General features: G+C 44.4%; 1 protein-coding gene and 1 long non-coding RNA gene across 10 annotated transcripts in view; one reads left to right on the top strand and one right to left on the bottom strand.

The window, feature by feature from the left end:
• TJP1 (tight junction protein 1) overlaps positions 1 to 16078 on the top strand; it is a 308680-nt gene that overhangs the window by 141237 nt on the left and 151365 nt on the right. The window contains exon 1 of one of the 9 annotated variants that reach the window (XM_075133037.1): positions 14475 to 14895. The exons of 7 other annotated variants lie outside the window; for them this stretch is intronic. In XM_075133037.1, the coding sequence (XP_074989138.1) occupies positions 14863 to 14895 (33 nt within the window). In that variant the 5' untranslated portion in view covers positions 14475 to 14862. Of the gene's footprint in view, positions 1 to 14474; positions 14896 to 15457; positions 15477 to 16078 lie in introns of those variants that run through there. One more of the 9 variants, XM_075133039.1, reaches the window with a different exon arrangement.
• Positions 5218 to 7977, bottom strand: LOC142073381 (uncharacterized). Its single transcript, XR_012670227.1, has 2 exons — positions 6763 to 7977; positions 5218 to 5780 (listed from the first exon to the last, which is right to left on the bottom strand). It is a non-coding gene; the product is annotated as an uncharacterized LOC142073381 (long non-coding RNA).

The following is a 16078-nucleotide window of genomic DNA, read 5'->3' as shown; positions in this document are numbered from 1 at the left end:
GCCCATGGTGATCCTCAAGCTCCTGGAGAAGCAAAGAGAAATACCCCTTCTGATTAACGTACTCGGAGGCTAGGTTGGCTGGTGCCAGAATTGGAATATGTGTGCCATCTATCACCCCTCCGCAGTTAGGGAAACCCATTTGTGCAAAGCCATCCACAAAGTCATGCACATTACCCGGGGTCGCAGTTCTTCTGAGCAGGATGCAATTAATGGTCCTGCAAACTTGCATCAACACAATTCCAACGGTCAACTTTCCAACTCCAAACTGGTTAGCGACTGATTGGTAGCTGTCTGGAGTTGCCAGCTTCCAGACTGCAATAGCCACCCACTTCTCCACCGTCTTGTGTCCTTGCACTGCAGTGTGGGGCGAGCTCATCACACAGTACCATGAAAGTGGCTTTTCTCATCCGAAAGTTCTGCAACCACTGCTCATCATCCCAGACTTGCATGACGATGTGATCCCTCCACTCAGTGCTTGTTTCCCAAGCCCAAAAGCGGCATTCCATGGTGGTGAGCATGTCCGTGAATGCCACAAGTAAACTCATGTCATATGCGTTACTCAAGTCGATATCATCGTTGGAGCCCTCACTGTCACTTTGGATCATAAGGAATAACTCGACTGCCAAACGTGACATGCTGGTGAGACTCGTCAGCATACTCCTCAGCAGTTCAGGCTCCATTCCCACAAACCAAAAGGGAAGACAGAGCGTGCAGTACAAAAAATGTTGAAAGATGGCGCCAAATGTGGACGGAAGCACAGGAATTGCTGGGATGCGAACCGATGCATCACGGGGCGTTGGGACAGGACCCAGAATGCCCCGCCTCCCTCTGCCCCCTTCCCACAAGCCACAGCACCAGAATGGGAAGAGGTGCTCTGTGGGATAGCTGCCCATAATGCACCGCTCCCAGTGCCGCTGCAAGTGCCGCAAATGTGGCCACACCAGTGGGCTTGCAGCTGTCAGTGTGGACAGACTGCAGCTCTTTTCCTACTGTGCTCTTCGAAGGGGGGTTTAACTCAAAGTGCTCTACCTCTGCAAGTGTAGCCATGCCCTCACTCTTTTGTAAAGTTTATGCTGCCTAATCGTTTAGGAATGCAAGATATGAAAAAACATTCAGCATCATCCAGATGTGGTAAATACAATATGTGTTCCCATCTAATCCAGTAATAAAAGTCTGCAGTGTTCAGCCGCACTCAGTCTTCAATTATAGTATTTTTAGGGGAGGGACTGTGTTTTTGTATATGTTTGAAGACCATATGTCACAATCCTGATTGCAGCTCTTGGGCACTATTTTAAAATAATTATTAAATTGTCATGATATTTGGGAACTACCCTGGGAAAATTTTTCTTCAGAACTGTAACTGAATTGGGAAAAATGTAGGTTGTTTTTCAAATCATAAACCTGGAATCTCATTAAAGATACATGGCCCTTTGTAGCTCTCTGTCATCTAAAACAGATAATACCCTTTGGATGCAAGTACAGTGTCCAATTTTACAAACTATGTGGAATTATGTACCTGTTTGTTGGAGATCAGGATGTAGTCAGCTGATGAAACATGCCAGTTGCTAGTCTCTCTGAAAAACTTTCAGATTTGGTAAATCAGAATCAATCAGCAAATCTGTTTCCTGTAAAATGCCGCCTAGATAGATGGATTAGATCAAATAGATTTGGTAAGGTAGAACTCTAACTGAGATAAATAAGTGAATATTGTATTCAGTATCAGCAGGAGCAGTAATGATGACTATACAGAAGATTGCATAACCATTTGCATTCTAACTTTGTGCTTTAATCACACTTAACTTTATGAAACTCTCACCTGTTAGGCTAAAACATTTTCAGGATTATTCTTTGTGAAAACATTTTTTTTATAAAAAGCTTGAGCTAAAATTGTTTGTTAGCTGTTTTTTAACAGAAGAAGAATGAAAAATACAGTATCCACTTTCTCTACAATGAAAAAATGTTTAAAATTTTTTTTAACAGCTCTGCTTTCAAAATGGCTGTGGTAAAACTTTACATTTGCCATGGAAATAGCCCTCATTGAAGATAAATATGGTAATAAGAACTGGTTTTGTGCAGCCTATACTCAGTCAGTTTTCTATGGACTTTTAAGCTCATAAAATGCACAGTTAAGAAAACCTATGATGTATATGTATGGTTGTATAATTTACCTGGGCACTACCAAGTGTAGTGCAGATATCTTCTGTGGTCTTTGTATGATGCATAGTTTCTCTCCCCCATACCTTTGGAAGTCTGCAAGAGAGGACCCCCACTACTTCACATTTTAAGAGCGGGAGGTTTGGAGAAGTGGTGTGTGTCCTCTGAGAGCCAGTGAAGCCACCGACATTGAAAATGGTTGTGCATGGAAAATGTTAGTGCCTTCCATGATTTGGAGTTCTTAGAATTTTTAAGAACCAAAGCCCTACAGCAGTTCACACATGTGAAACTCTGTGCACCCAGTGCGCAAAGGGCTAAATCCAACACCAAGGGAATCAATGGATAGACTCCTATTAGCTTCAGTGGGCACTGGACCAGTCCAAAATTTTCAAGATTGAAAATGTTCTCTATTGGATGCATTACAATTCAGTGTGAATTGCCAGGAGCCTGGTCCCATGGAAAACTTATGTGCTGGATTTCCATGTGAACCTGGTTTCAATTTCAGTGGCTCACTGTTTCCAGTCCCTCAAAACCTTCCTCTTCCTAAGCAACCCTGGCTCCATGGTCCTCTTTCCTTTGGCGAGCCAGGAATCTTAGGCCTTGTCTACACTACGAAATTAGGTCGAATTTATAGAAGTCGGTTTTGTAGAAATCGTTTTTATACAGTCAATTGTGTGTGTCCCCACACAAATGCTCTAAGTGCATGTAGTCGGCGGAGTGTGTCCACAGTACCGAGGCAACCGTCGACTTCTGAAGCGTTGCACTGTGGGTGGCTATCCCACAGTTCCTGCAGTCTCCGCCGCCCATTTGAATTCTGGGTAGAAATCCCAGTGCCTGATGGGGCTAAAACATTGTTGCGGGTGGTTCTGGGTACATATTGTCAGGCCCGCCTTCCCTCCCTCCCTCCGTGAAAGCAAGGGCAGACAATCATTTTGCACCTTTTTTCTTGAGTTACCTGTGCAGACGCCATACCACGACAACCATGGAGCCCGCTCAGCTCACTGTCATCGTACGTCTCCTGGGTGCTGGCAGACGCGGTACTGCATTGCTGCACAGCAACAGTTTATTGCCTTTTGGCAGCAGACAGTGCAATATGACTGGTAGCCGTCATCGATGTAGTCCAGAGTGCTCTTTTAACCGACCTCGATGAGGTCGGGGTGCCTGGGCAAACATGGGAGTGACTCAGCCAGGTCATTTCCCTTTTAAGTTTTGTCTCATGGTGATTCAGTCCTACCGGCAGTGCACTGTCTTTTAATCTGCAACCAGCAGAAGACGATGGCCAGCAGTCATACTGCACCGTCTTCTGCCAAGCACCCAGGTGATGATGGCTAGCGGTCGTACTGTATAGTCTGCTGCCAGCAAGATGTATAAAGATAGATGAAGTGGATCAAAACAAGAAATAGACCAGATTTGTTTTATATTCATTTTCTCCTCTCTCCCTTCGTGAAATCAACGGCCTGCTAAACCCAGTTTTGAGTTCTATCCTTGAGGGGGCCATTTTGTTTCTCGCGAAGCCACCCCCTTTGTTGATTTTAATTCCCTGTAAGCCAACCCTGTAAGCCATGTTGTCAGTTGCCCCTCCATCCGCCAGAGCAACGGCAAACAATCATTTCACCCCTTTTTCCCTGGATTGCCCAAGCAGGAGCAGACGCCATAGCACAGCAAGCATGGAGCCCATTCAGCTCACCCCAGCAGTTATGACCATTGTAAACACCTCGCGCATTATCGTGCAGTGTATGCAGAACCAGCACCTGAAAAACCAGGCGAGGAGACGACGGCAGCGCGGTGATGAGGCCCTGAACACACTTTTCTCTAAAACTGCGTTCCCCTACAATTTGGAGATCATGGTGTTAATGGGGCAGACTCATGCTGTGGAATGCCGAATCTGGGCCCGGGAAACAAGCACAGAGTGGTGGGACCGCATAGTGTTGTAGGTCTGGGATGATTCCCAGTGGCTCCGAAACTTTTGCATGCGTAAGGGCACTTTCATGGAACTTTGTGACTTGCTTTCCCCTGCCCTGAAGCACAAGAATATCAAGATGAGAGCAGCCCTCACAGTTCACAAGCGAGTGGCAATAGCCCTGTGGAAGCTTGCAACGCCAGACAGCTACCGGTCAGTCGGGAATCAATTTGGAGTGGACAAATCTACTGTGGGGGTTGCTGTGATGCAAGTAGCCAACGCAATCGCTGAGCTGCTGCTATAAAAGGTAGTGACTCTGGGAAATGTGCAGGTCATACTAAATGGCTTTGCTGCAATGGGATTCCCTAGCTGTGGTGGGGCTATAGACGGAACGCATAGCCCTATCTTGGGACCAGACCACCAGGGCAGCCAGTACATAAACCGCAAGGGATACTTTTCAATGGTGCTGCAAGCACTGGTGGATCACAAGGGACGTTTCACCAACATCAACGTGGGATGGCCGAGAAAGGTTCATGATGCTCGCGTCTTCAGGAACTCTGGTCTGTTTAAACGGCTGCAGGAAGGGATTTACTTTCCAGACCAGAAAATAACTGTTGGGGATGTTGAAATGCCAATAGTTATCCTTGGGGACCCAACCTACCCCTTCATGCCATGGCTCATGAAGCCGTACACAGGCACCCTGGACAGTAGTCAGGAGCTGTTCAACTATAGGCTGAGCAAGTGCAGAATGGTGGTAGAGTGTGCATTTGGACATTTAAAGGGTCACTGGCACAGTTTACTGACTCTCTCAGACCTCAGCGAAACCAATATTCCCATTGTTATTGCTGCTTGTTGTGTGCTCCACAATCTTTGTGAGAGTAAGGGGGAGATGTTATAGTGGGGTGGGAGGTTGATGCAAATCGCCTGGCTGCTGAATATGCAGAGCCAGACACTAGGGCGGTTAGAAGAGCATCGCAGGAAGCGGTGAGCATCAGAGAAGCTTTGAAAACCAGTTTCATGACTGGCCAGGGTACTGTGTGACACTTCTGTTTGTTTCTCCTTGATGAAAACCCACACCCTTGGTTGACTCTAATTCCCTGTAAGCCACCCGCCCTCCCGCCTTCAATCACAGCTTGCTTGTAAAGGAAATAAAGTCACTATCATTTAAAAAACACGTATTCTTTATTAATTGATTATAAAAATAGGGAGATGACACACAAGGTAGCCTGGGTTGGGTGTGGGAGGAGGGTAGGAGGGAAGGAAAAGGCCACTTTAAAACTTGTTGAATGCCAGCCTTCTGTTGCTTGGGCTGTCCACTGGGGTGGAGTAGTTGGGTGCCTGGAGCCTCCCACCCCGTGTTCTTGGGAGTCTGGGTGGGGAGGGTATGGAACTTGGGGAGGAGGGAGAGCGGTTAAGCAGGGGCTGCAGCGGCAGTCTGTGATCCTGCTGCCGTCATGAACCTCCACCAGATGCTGGAGTATGTCCGTTTGATCCCGCAGTATCCCCAGTGTTTCCTCATGCCTCCTCTGATTTTCCTGGCACCACCTCTCTTCACGTTCATCAGCCACCGTCCTGTACTCTGCTATTGTGTCCCTCCACACAGCTCTGTCAATGCCGGACGACTGCATGAGCTCAGACAACATGTCATTGCGCATGCATTTTTTTCGCCGCCTTATCTGAGATAGCCTCTGGGATGGAGGAGGGAGGCTTGAAACATTTGCAGCTGCTGGAGGGGAAAAAAGGGAGTGAAGTATTTAAAAAGATACATTTTACAGAACAATGGCTATACTCTTTCATGGTGAACAACACTATTCACATTACATAGCACATGAGATTTTGGTACAAGGTCGCATTTTGCATTTTATATTGAGTGCCTGCAGCTTTGGTGTTAGAGATCACACACGCAGGGCCGGGCAACAGAATTCAGCTTGCAGGCGGCCATGGTAAGCCATAGTCTTTCAGCTTCTGCAACCTTCATAACAGCAGCCCCCTCCTTTCCCATACCAAGGAAAGCCCGTTGAGCTGGCCATTTACTGCTGCAGTTTTCCTGTTATCATGCTTCAGCAGAAACCAAACTATCCCACTCCCCCATCCAATTCTCTGGGATGATTGCTTTTCCTCTCCCCCCACCACGTGGCTGGTATCAGGGAAGATCCCTGTTAGCCAAATGCGAACAGCTCAGCGCCAATGGCCCCCCCTCCCACCGCATGGCTAACTGCGGGGAGGATTTCTTTTCAGCCACAGGCAAACAGCCCAGTCGGAACGGGCACCTCTGAATGTCCCCTTAATCAAATTCCCCTATTTCAGCCAGGTTACCATGAATGATATCACTCTCCTGAGGATAACACAGAGAGATAAAGAACGGATGTTGCTTGAATGCCAGTAAACACTGGGACCATATGCTGCCAGGCTTTGCCATGCAATGATACCAGATTACTTGCTACTAGCATGGCATGGTAAAGTGTCCTACCATGGAGGACGGAATAAGGCTGCTCTCCCCAGAAACCTTCTGCAAAGGCTTTTAGAATACCTCCAGGAGAGCTTCATGGAGATTTCCCTGGAAGATTTCCGCTCCATCCCCAGACACGTTAACAGACTTTTCCAATAGCAGTACTGGCCACGAATGCATCCTAAGTCCTCAGGGCTACTTAATCATTAAAAAATGCTTGCTTTTATAACATGTATTATATTTAAAAAGGTACACTCACCAGAGGTCCCTTCTCTGGCTTCATTGGATTGGGAGGGTATTTCAGTCAGGGTGATAAAAGATCCTGGCTGTCGGGAAAAACGGTGTGCTGTGTGCTCTCCCCAAGCTCATCCTCCTCCCCATCTTCCCCATCTGCAAAATCCTCAGCCATGGCGGAGAGTATCCCATCCTCGGAGTCCACGGACAGGGGTGGGGTAGTGGTGGCGGCCCCCCCTAGAATTCCATGCGGCTCAGCGTAGAAGCAGCATGTCTGGGGCTCTGTCCCGGAGCGTCCGATTGATTCTTTGGTTTTCTGGTGCGCTTGTCTGAGCTCCTTAAGTTTCACGCGGCACTGTGTTGCATCCCTGATGTAGCCTCTGTCCCTCATGGCCTCTGAGAGTTTTTGAAATGTTTTGGCATTTCATCTTTTGGAACGTAGTTCTGATAGCACGGATTCCTCTCCCCATACAGCGATCAGATCCAGTACCTCCCATTTGGTCCATGCTGGAGCTCTTTTTCAATTCTGGGACTGCATGGTCACCTGTGCTGATGAGCTCTGCATGGTCACCTGTGCTGATGAGCTCGCCTGGCCAAACAGGAAATGAGATTTAAAAGTTCCCGGGGCTTTTCCTGTATACCTGGCCAGTGCATCTGAGTTCAGAGTGCTGTCCAGAGCGGTCACAATGGTGCACTGTGGGATAGCTCCCGGAGGCCAATACCTTCGAATTGCATCCACACTAACCCTAATTCAAAACGGTGATGTCGATTTCAGCGCTAATCCCCTCGTCGGGGAGGAGTACAGAAATCGGTTTTAAGAGCCCTTTATGTTGAAAAAATGGCTTTGTTGTGTGGACGGGTGCAGGGTTAATTCAGATTTAATGCTGCTAAATCCGACATAAACTCGTAGCGTAGACCAGGCCTTAGTAACTGCATGTCTGCTAAGGAGCGCAAAAAGATGGTCCTGTAACTGTTTTCCTACACTTCTCATATCCTATTCCTCCATGTTACAAGCAAAAAATACTTTTAGACCAGCAGTGCTATATGCTTGGCCAGTACATACTGTATGGTATTGCAGTTGGGGTTTCATTATTTCACAGCATGTCACTTGATGACCATCTTGAGTTGTCTGACATACCAAAGCCAATATGTGACATGCCTTTCCCTGCCCTGACAATTATGTGTCAGGGAAAACCACAGCCTCGTCCCACATAAGAAATTTCCATCCAGCTCTCTTCCATGTTGTATTCTGAAACAGTTAAATAAAATGAAGAATGTTTAACTTCTATTTGTAACTTGTCATGAATTGTATTCAGATAGCTTTTTAAAGATGAGTATTATTCACACTATACCAGTCACATAGGAAGATAAATAGATAGAGTATATTGCACAAGAGAGTATCAAAAATCCACATGTTCCCCTGACAACTCAATTTTGCTGTTGGATTTCTGACTTCCTTAGCTGAAATAAAAATATGTAATCACAAGTAACCAGACAATTCTCTAGCGGCTGCGCATTTAGAAGCACTAGTTATTCCAACCAAAGTGTTCACTATCTGGTGCTCAATAAATTTGCTTTAGATATGCATGTTTCAGATGGCAGAATATGAATAATTGATATATAGGGCTAACATTTTTAGTTAAAATATAAACCATTTGAAAATTTTATAACATAGATATATGTCTGAGACACTCATGTATCTGGCTTAATATCCTTTTTGCAGAATAATACAAAATAAGAATGGTTTATTTATTTGTAAAGCACCCCATAGAAAGCTTTTGACTTTACTAGGCAAATGGCTATAGTATTGTACAAAATTAATCCATTATAAAATAGAATACAATATTAAAAAGACAAAATGGCATCATTAAAAGGAGTTGTTTCATGCACTGAAGCAAACAGTGATCAAGATGATACACAGTCTGAAAATGTTCTTTTAGCTGGTTTAAGAATAAGCTAAGAATAAGAATAAGCAAAGGCAGGTATCAAGGTGGACAGAGTTCAACATCCTAAGGGCCACATAATCAAGATCTTTATCACTCTTTGTGCCTATGTTGAAGTCAATGGCAAACTTTCTCACTGATGGAACAACAAGTGGTGTCAGAACATAGATACCAACTGAAGGCAAGGCTAACGCTGGAGGTATTTTAGATAGCCAGGTCCCTCTCCATGAAGAGTTAACGCCTCTACCTTTATGGAGGTATGGATGTGCATTCTTGGGGATAAAACTGAGTACAAAAAAACTGTGAGAAGAAAGAGGAAAGAATTAAAAAGGGAGAAATTTGGAGAGAATAAACAATAGAAAGTTGCACGTCTAGTTTTCTAAATTCTCATAATGGCAATTAAAGGCAATTAAACCTTTAAAATAAAAAGAATTAGGAAACAAGATCTCAAGTCTTTAGGGTATTTTTCTGGTCATCTTCATTATCAATATAACAATTTGAATGTATGTTTTCCTGTTCAAGATATATATCCTTCTCATCAGCAATATGTGTCACAACACTTTCTTTTGGATTAAAGTAGCATCATCATAACAGGGACATTTGTGTGCTGTGTTTTAGAGAACAGAGACGCAAATTCAAGTTTCAAAACAATTCAGGAACAGGAAAACCACACCCTTACAAAGCAGACACTCACAGCTTTATCTTTGTGGTTATTTGGGGTTTTTTGCTTGGCTTTCAGAAAGCAGTTAGGCCATTTTATAGCGTGCAATCATTTCTGAAAAATATTGATTGTGAATACATTATTGCTTATCAAAAAGCGAAATAAATTAAATGCTTTTGCTAACATAAAAAACAGGGCCACCTTTGGGCTGCCTTTCCAAAAAGTTTGTAGCTTGAAAGAGAAAAAGATCTTTAGACTGATGTTCATATTAAATTCTGGTAATAATGAGCTTTATGTGAAGATGGACTGTTATTCTTATGTAGACGGTATCTTTTGTCAGGACAAGAATATGTAGGAATTAAATGCTACCCACATACCACGTACATGGTGCTGTGAGAGTGCTTTGAATGCAGTAGTGAATAAAACAAAACATGACTAGTAACAGTGTTTGATGGCTGGAATATATTTTCATGCCTTTGGACCAGATTCATCTTTAGTTTAACACACTGATGTGGATGTAGCGACACAAGGAGTAAACATAGGCCCTATTAAGTTTCACAGCTGTCTTCTATTACTTCCACCTTCCCTCTTCCACCTAATAAGTCAGAAAAAACAAATGGAACAATACAAGGTAAGCATATCTGGCATTTTGGCATTCACTGAGAGAAACATAAACTATACATGCTGGATCAGTATATAAAAACAGCATAGATTAGTCATTGTGTATTTCCAGTATTGCCCTGGCCCTGTAGTTCTGTTCAGTGAGAGAGAGAGGGTTCTTGGAAGACTGTGTGACATCTACTCATACACACAACATTTTGAAAGTCTTCTGCAGTGTGTATGGGGCAGAGATTGAAGCTGCGTACAGTTTTTTTTTAATAGGGAAAGGAAATATATGAGTATAGCTCTTTGATCTCAGAGAATTAAAAAAATCCAGTACTCACAAGACATCAGTAACACATGATCTTTATTCCCTAAGGACTCAGTTCAGCAAGGTTCTTAAGCATATGCCTAACTTTAAGCACATGGATGCTCCCACTGATTTCTCTAACCACCTTACAATTTCTTAATGAGGAAGCCTGTTAATTTTTGTACCTGATGTTCTTCTTTTTCCTGTGGTTGAAGTGTGTATTCCACTCTGTCCCTTCCTCCTTCATTACTGAAAATCCTGAATCTTAGCAATTTTCACAAAAATGTAATATACAATTTTATATATATATATATATATATATATATATATATATTTACAAAGGTTTCACTCCTTTGTGTGTGAAACCTTTGTAAAATGGTTCTCTTTTTGGGTCACAGACACCAAAAAACCACAGAGGAAATTATCTGTACAGCCGCTGTGGTTTTTCAGTTTCCTTTCTTTCTTGACATAAACAATCAGAAAAGTTAAATCATGAGAAATTACAGAACAGACTTCCTGTCATCTTAGTGTACGCTGTGCATACACCATAAATTAGAGTTAAGAATCCACACATGTGATCGTTTGTCTGTGTCCTTTAAATGAATAAAAATTTTATTCATCTTGGCATGAACTTCTTAAGAATTATTACTGGTTGAATCATGCAAGGTGTTTTTTTAAACTCTCTTGCCCAAGATAAAAAGCATAATTAAATACTTCTAGATATCTGCCAACAGATACTTATGAAAAGAATAGTTGCATACTTTTTATTTCTTTAAGAATAAGGAAGATGGAACCCAGTCCTGCAATCCTTAATAAGCCAAAGTAAGGAGACCACTGACTTCAACAGGATTTTAACCTCTGAAAAGAGTGTGGGAGCAGGTCCCATTATTACTAACTGAAGTGAACATAAATAAAGACTCTGATCCTGCAATTAGATCTCTCAAGTGAACTCTTATGTGCACCCAGATTCCTACTAAAGTCAACAAGGCTCTGCATGCGTGCAGTATTGCCAACTCTCATGACATTTCAGGGGTGTAAGCAATGTTTTTTTTTAGTGTACATGGGGGAGATAGGGCTAAATAACCTCAGTATTTCCTTTATTTATTGATTAATGCAATTACTAATTTTGTGGGGGAGGCTAAATCCCCCAGTTGTGTATTCCCATGTATTTGGTATTTTTCAACTTTGGAATCATGTGACTATACCAGAATTTCAGCTTTTATTAAAAGTATAAAGCAAATCTCTAGCCCTCATGGTTGCAGAGATGAGCTTGAAAATGTGACCTATAAAGGTTCAAAATGTAAATAAAAAGAACTCCAACTATATTATTTTAAAAAATCTCATGATTTTTAAGTAAATCTCAATTTTTGGAGTCCCCAATTCTTGATTTTTGAACACTTGGGGTTGGTAATATTCTGGGTGCAAGGCTTTGCTTATGCTGAACTAGTTGGAGGATTGGGGCCATAGTTATTTGCCCAAAGAGTTTGAAAACTCTTTGGAAAATAAAGGACATTTTTCAGGAAATCTTTTTATTGTTATAACTTTTTAAAGCATAATGTTCTCACTGTGTTTGGTAAGGAGAAGTTAAAAAGCACTGTAGCTGATTTAAAAGTAACTATTAAAATTATCTTTCTCATTTTACTTAAAGAGGGGCTAAGCCACAAACTTAGATATAAATTCTTTGGCCCACATCTAGCCAGGAAGAGGGAGAGGCTGTAGGAAGCCAAAAGCAGTGAGAAAATGCAAAGGTTCTTCTCAAGGAAATGATATTTTGAAATGGCAGGAGCAGCTTCTCTGCACTCTGGAAAATTTAATAACATTTTAAAACGAAAAGTTTATGTAAAAAATTCTGCATCCGCTGGTGTTTATCTGGAATCTTGTGCTATCATGACTTAACATTGGGGCAGCTATTAAAACACCACTAAGTGGACCATAGACCCAACAGATACTGACAGAAGCAGACACTGTATAAAGAAATATTTAGATAACTAGCACCAACCTTGTTTAAAAAATCCCAGACCTATGAGCAATCAGGACAAAACTGGTTATCTTCTCCCCCAGAATGGCAGGAATACATAGATCAACTCTTATCCATACCCAGTCTCTCTCCTGCATGTCCTAGAGAATCATGCCCCCTAGGTCTCTTGATGAATACAATAAAATATGCTCTATGCATTTGTAATATTTTGGCATCCAGTTTTCTATAAAACAATAAAAAGTAACTGACTACATCTTCCTGTTTGTTCTGTTCTCTCTTTGCTTGATAGTTTCTTTTGTTTATTTGCCTCTCTTTCCCCCCAGTGTTTTTCAGCATCTGAATTCATTACGGTAATTTTTCTTTTTCTTCCCCATTCTGTTCTCTTCCTCAGCTATCCACCTCATCTCTCTTTGTCCCTCCACAGAACTCTCTTCTTGCCCTCTGCTCACTCTAACTTCGCGAGTCCCTCTTTCTCCCACCCTATTCCCGTTTTTCATTCTTTAATCTCTGTTTCCATCTGATTCTTTCCATCTCCCTGAATCTCATGGGTTGTCTTCCCTTCTTTGGGGCCACTCTCCTTTTTTCCCATACTAAGTTTCTGCCCCCGCTTTTCCGCACTGTGGAGTTTTCCGGTTCTTTCCTGTTGTGATCACACCCTTTCCTTCCTGCCCCTCTCTGTGTGTACTTGTAGACAATGTAAATTGAATATGTGGTTATAAAACATGACCTTTCTTCTTAACCAGAGTGTAAATGTATCAAAAGAAATATAAAGCAAAGCTCAAAGTTATTTCAGGTAATTAATAAAACCATAAGTGTAGGTTTGCACTTCTGTCCTTGTGCAATGCTGTTCTAAAGTCAACAGACCTGGCCAGTGGATCATTCCTCCTCTCCAACACAGGGAATGTTTGAGGGGAAAAAGAAAAAAAAGAAGAAAAAAAAGAGTATGGCAAGGACATCGTACGCCCCAGTAATCTCCAACTGCCAGAAGAGCCCCTGAGGGTGACTAGCAGCCAGTATAGTGTAGAACAGCCTGGTAGCTACCCTAATCTATGCTAGGGAGTAGGCTGGCACAGAGTTTGCCCCAGGATCAGGGAAGGCTACAATGGTCTCCCTCAACAGAACTATGCCCAGCGCTACTTGAGCATAGCTGAGAACCTGTTTCTCCATGTTGAATTCTGACGACTCCTAAATTTGTATAAATTATTTTCTGGAAATTTTTTTCAAAAGAAAATATATTTCAGTGCAGTACCCACAAAGTTTGGTAAATGTAAAAGAGAGATTAAAAGAATGATTAAATATTTGCCTTGTTTAAGTTTTTGGGGACATTATTTAAGGTTGGAGGGATTGGTAAAGTGGTCAAGAGTTTGAGATTCCATTTGAAGCTGTCCATGAGAAAATACAATAGAAAAAATATTGTGAACTGATTCTCTACTCCCTTGAACCTGTGTAGTCATCTACACCTAGCCAAATGGGTGCAAAATGCGTGTAAAATGCTGCCATACTGATCTGGAAGTGCTTTAAACCCATTTTGCACTCACTTTGCCCAGGAAAATGACTTTGCAAGGTACAAGGCTCTGTGTAATATCTTTGCATCTCTCTAGTATTTGAAAAGTAAAATAAACTCCATAGTAAAAATCAAATCAGACCACAAATTACAGAAAATGGAAATAATACAAAGCGACAGCAAATTTTTTTTAACTAAGCCTGGATAAATATTTTTTCCTTCCCAACTCTTACAGCAAGTTTAGTGGTGCTTGATGCCGAATAACAGACCTATTAACCTGGTCTGTTTTGAACTCCCCAGAATGTTTCCATAACTCCTGTGAAGCTGACTCCACCCCTGAGGGCAGAGGGTGATCCTCTTCCTTTGTGCTAGGTTGGCCCTGTTTTATTCTCTCTATAATGAACTCCATCCCTGCCCCACTCTGTTCCATGCATTTCAAACCATCCCCCTAGCCCCTGATAGGCTTGTGTGGTCTAGGAAACTCTTTGCTCCAGTCACCAGTGTCTGCAGTCCAAACCAAAGCGCTGGAAAGAATGGGGAGAGGAGAAGGGCTGCGAGCTGCTGTCAGCGAGACTCCTGCCCAGAGACAAGCTGGGGAAGGGGGTGCTCAGTGTCAGGGCTTTGATTTTTCACTCCTGTGCGGTGCCATGTGGCCTGGGGGGAGGGAGAGCTGGGGAAGCGTGACTGAGAAGCAAGCTCCCCCCTCCAGGCAGGCCGGAGAATGGGCAGTCCCAGCAGTCAGACATGTCAGTGGTTGCTTGGCGAGAAAGGCATGTAGCTGCTGCTGGGAGAAGGGGAAAGGAAGCGGAGCTGCCATTGTAGGGGCAGACACTGGGGAGCTGCATTAACTCCCCCCACCCCGCAGCACGGAGCCGCTCCTGGCCAGGGGAGCGCCAGCCCCCCCCCGCGGAGGAGGAATATTGAGAAGCTGGACTTTTATCAAACTTGCCTCCGCTCTCCCCTCCTCTCTCTTTCCCTGCCCCCTCCTCCTTCTCTCCTCCCCCCTCTCTCTGGGCGATGTTTATTTGGGCAGCTGTGTGAGGCGCAGGAGGAGGTGGGGAATTTCTCTCTCCCCGGCTGGAGTGGTTAGAGAGAGGCACACACTACTCTGGGGAGGGAAGGAAACAAAATGTCTGCCAGAGCTGCGGCTGCTTCTTCCAAGGTAAGAGACTCGTCCCAGCACCCCAGGGGAGCAGCACCCTCTCTCCCAACTTCCCCCCACCCCCGCCCTTGGCTTGGCGGTGCTTGTGCTCTAAAGCCAGCTCCTCGGCCCGCGAGGAGCGCCGCGTGTCGGTTGCTGTCCGTTGGCCGCTGCCTGTGTCACGCTCCCCCAGCCTCTCGTGGGAGGCTGTTGTCCACTCCGGTGCGGGGGGGGGAGCGTTCAGCCCATTTCACCCCGGGAAGTGGGGCGGGGGGGGGGAGTTTCTTGAACTGCTGTTCCTGACAGTTAGTGCCCTCCCCACTGTGGTGGGGGAGCCTCAGGTAGCACGAAGCTCCTCGTCCCCCTCCCCTGTTGGGTGCTGCTGACTGGGAGGATTGGTGCCGGCCTCTTGCGGGTTCCCCCAGGGGCTCCCATCTGTTGGGTGCGTGGCTGGCGCTCAGAGAGAGCGCAGAGGAGGGGGAGAACCAGGCTGGCCTGGGGGGTTTCCCGTTCGCTTTGTGATGGTGCCGGTTTGAGCCCTTCAGGACCGGGAGGGCAAGCGAAGTTGCCTTTGGAAACGGCTCGGTGGGTCGTTAACTCAGGTGAGGGTCCGCCCTAGTTCCTCCCTGTTGTTTTATGGCCCGAGCTCTTTGCCGAGGTTTTTTTTAGATGCTACACTTGTGGCTGGTTTAAAAAAAAAAAAAGTTGAAGCAACTGTTTGGGCGCAGGGAAAAGGGGGGTTCGAAGCCCCCGGGGAGGCCGGGCAGATGTGCTTTGAGCAGGGTGGGGAGTGGAAATGTGTCCGAGGCGTGGGGTGTTTGTTTTGTATTTGGGCCGTCTTTGTGCTTAGAAAGGAGATGCCCTTGTGGGAGGGACACGAGACGTGAAGGGAAAAAAAAAGATGTAGCTAGATTTAAAGCCCCGTAATACAGGATTTCTCGGTCGCCGTCTCTGAATCAGCTGGGGAAGTTGCTGTTGACTTATGAGTTTGGGTGGTGCTAGTCCTTGAGAAACTTCTCCACCTGATCTGTAGGTGTTTAAGGTGCAGGTGCATGTTGTGGGGTGTGTACTTCGACCTCTCTCAGCGATGCTGCTGCTATGTGTAATCGCTTCATTTCCTGAGGGGGAAAGAGGTGGAGTTAACCTGTTGAATGTTTGTATTTATTCCTACGTGTGAAATGAAAGGTTTGATTTGAAAGTGCTT

The sequence above is a fragment of the Caretta caretta genome, chromosome 10 (genome assembly GCF_965140235.1).
Source record: "Caretta caretta isolate rCarCar2 chromosome 10, rCarCar1.hap1, whole genome shotgun sequence".
NCBI lineage: Eukaryota > Metazoa > Chordata > Testudines > Cheloniidae > Caretta > Caretta caretta.
This window is presented reverse-complemented; position numbering and strand designations above follow the sequence as displayed.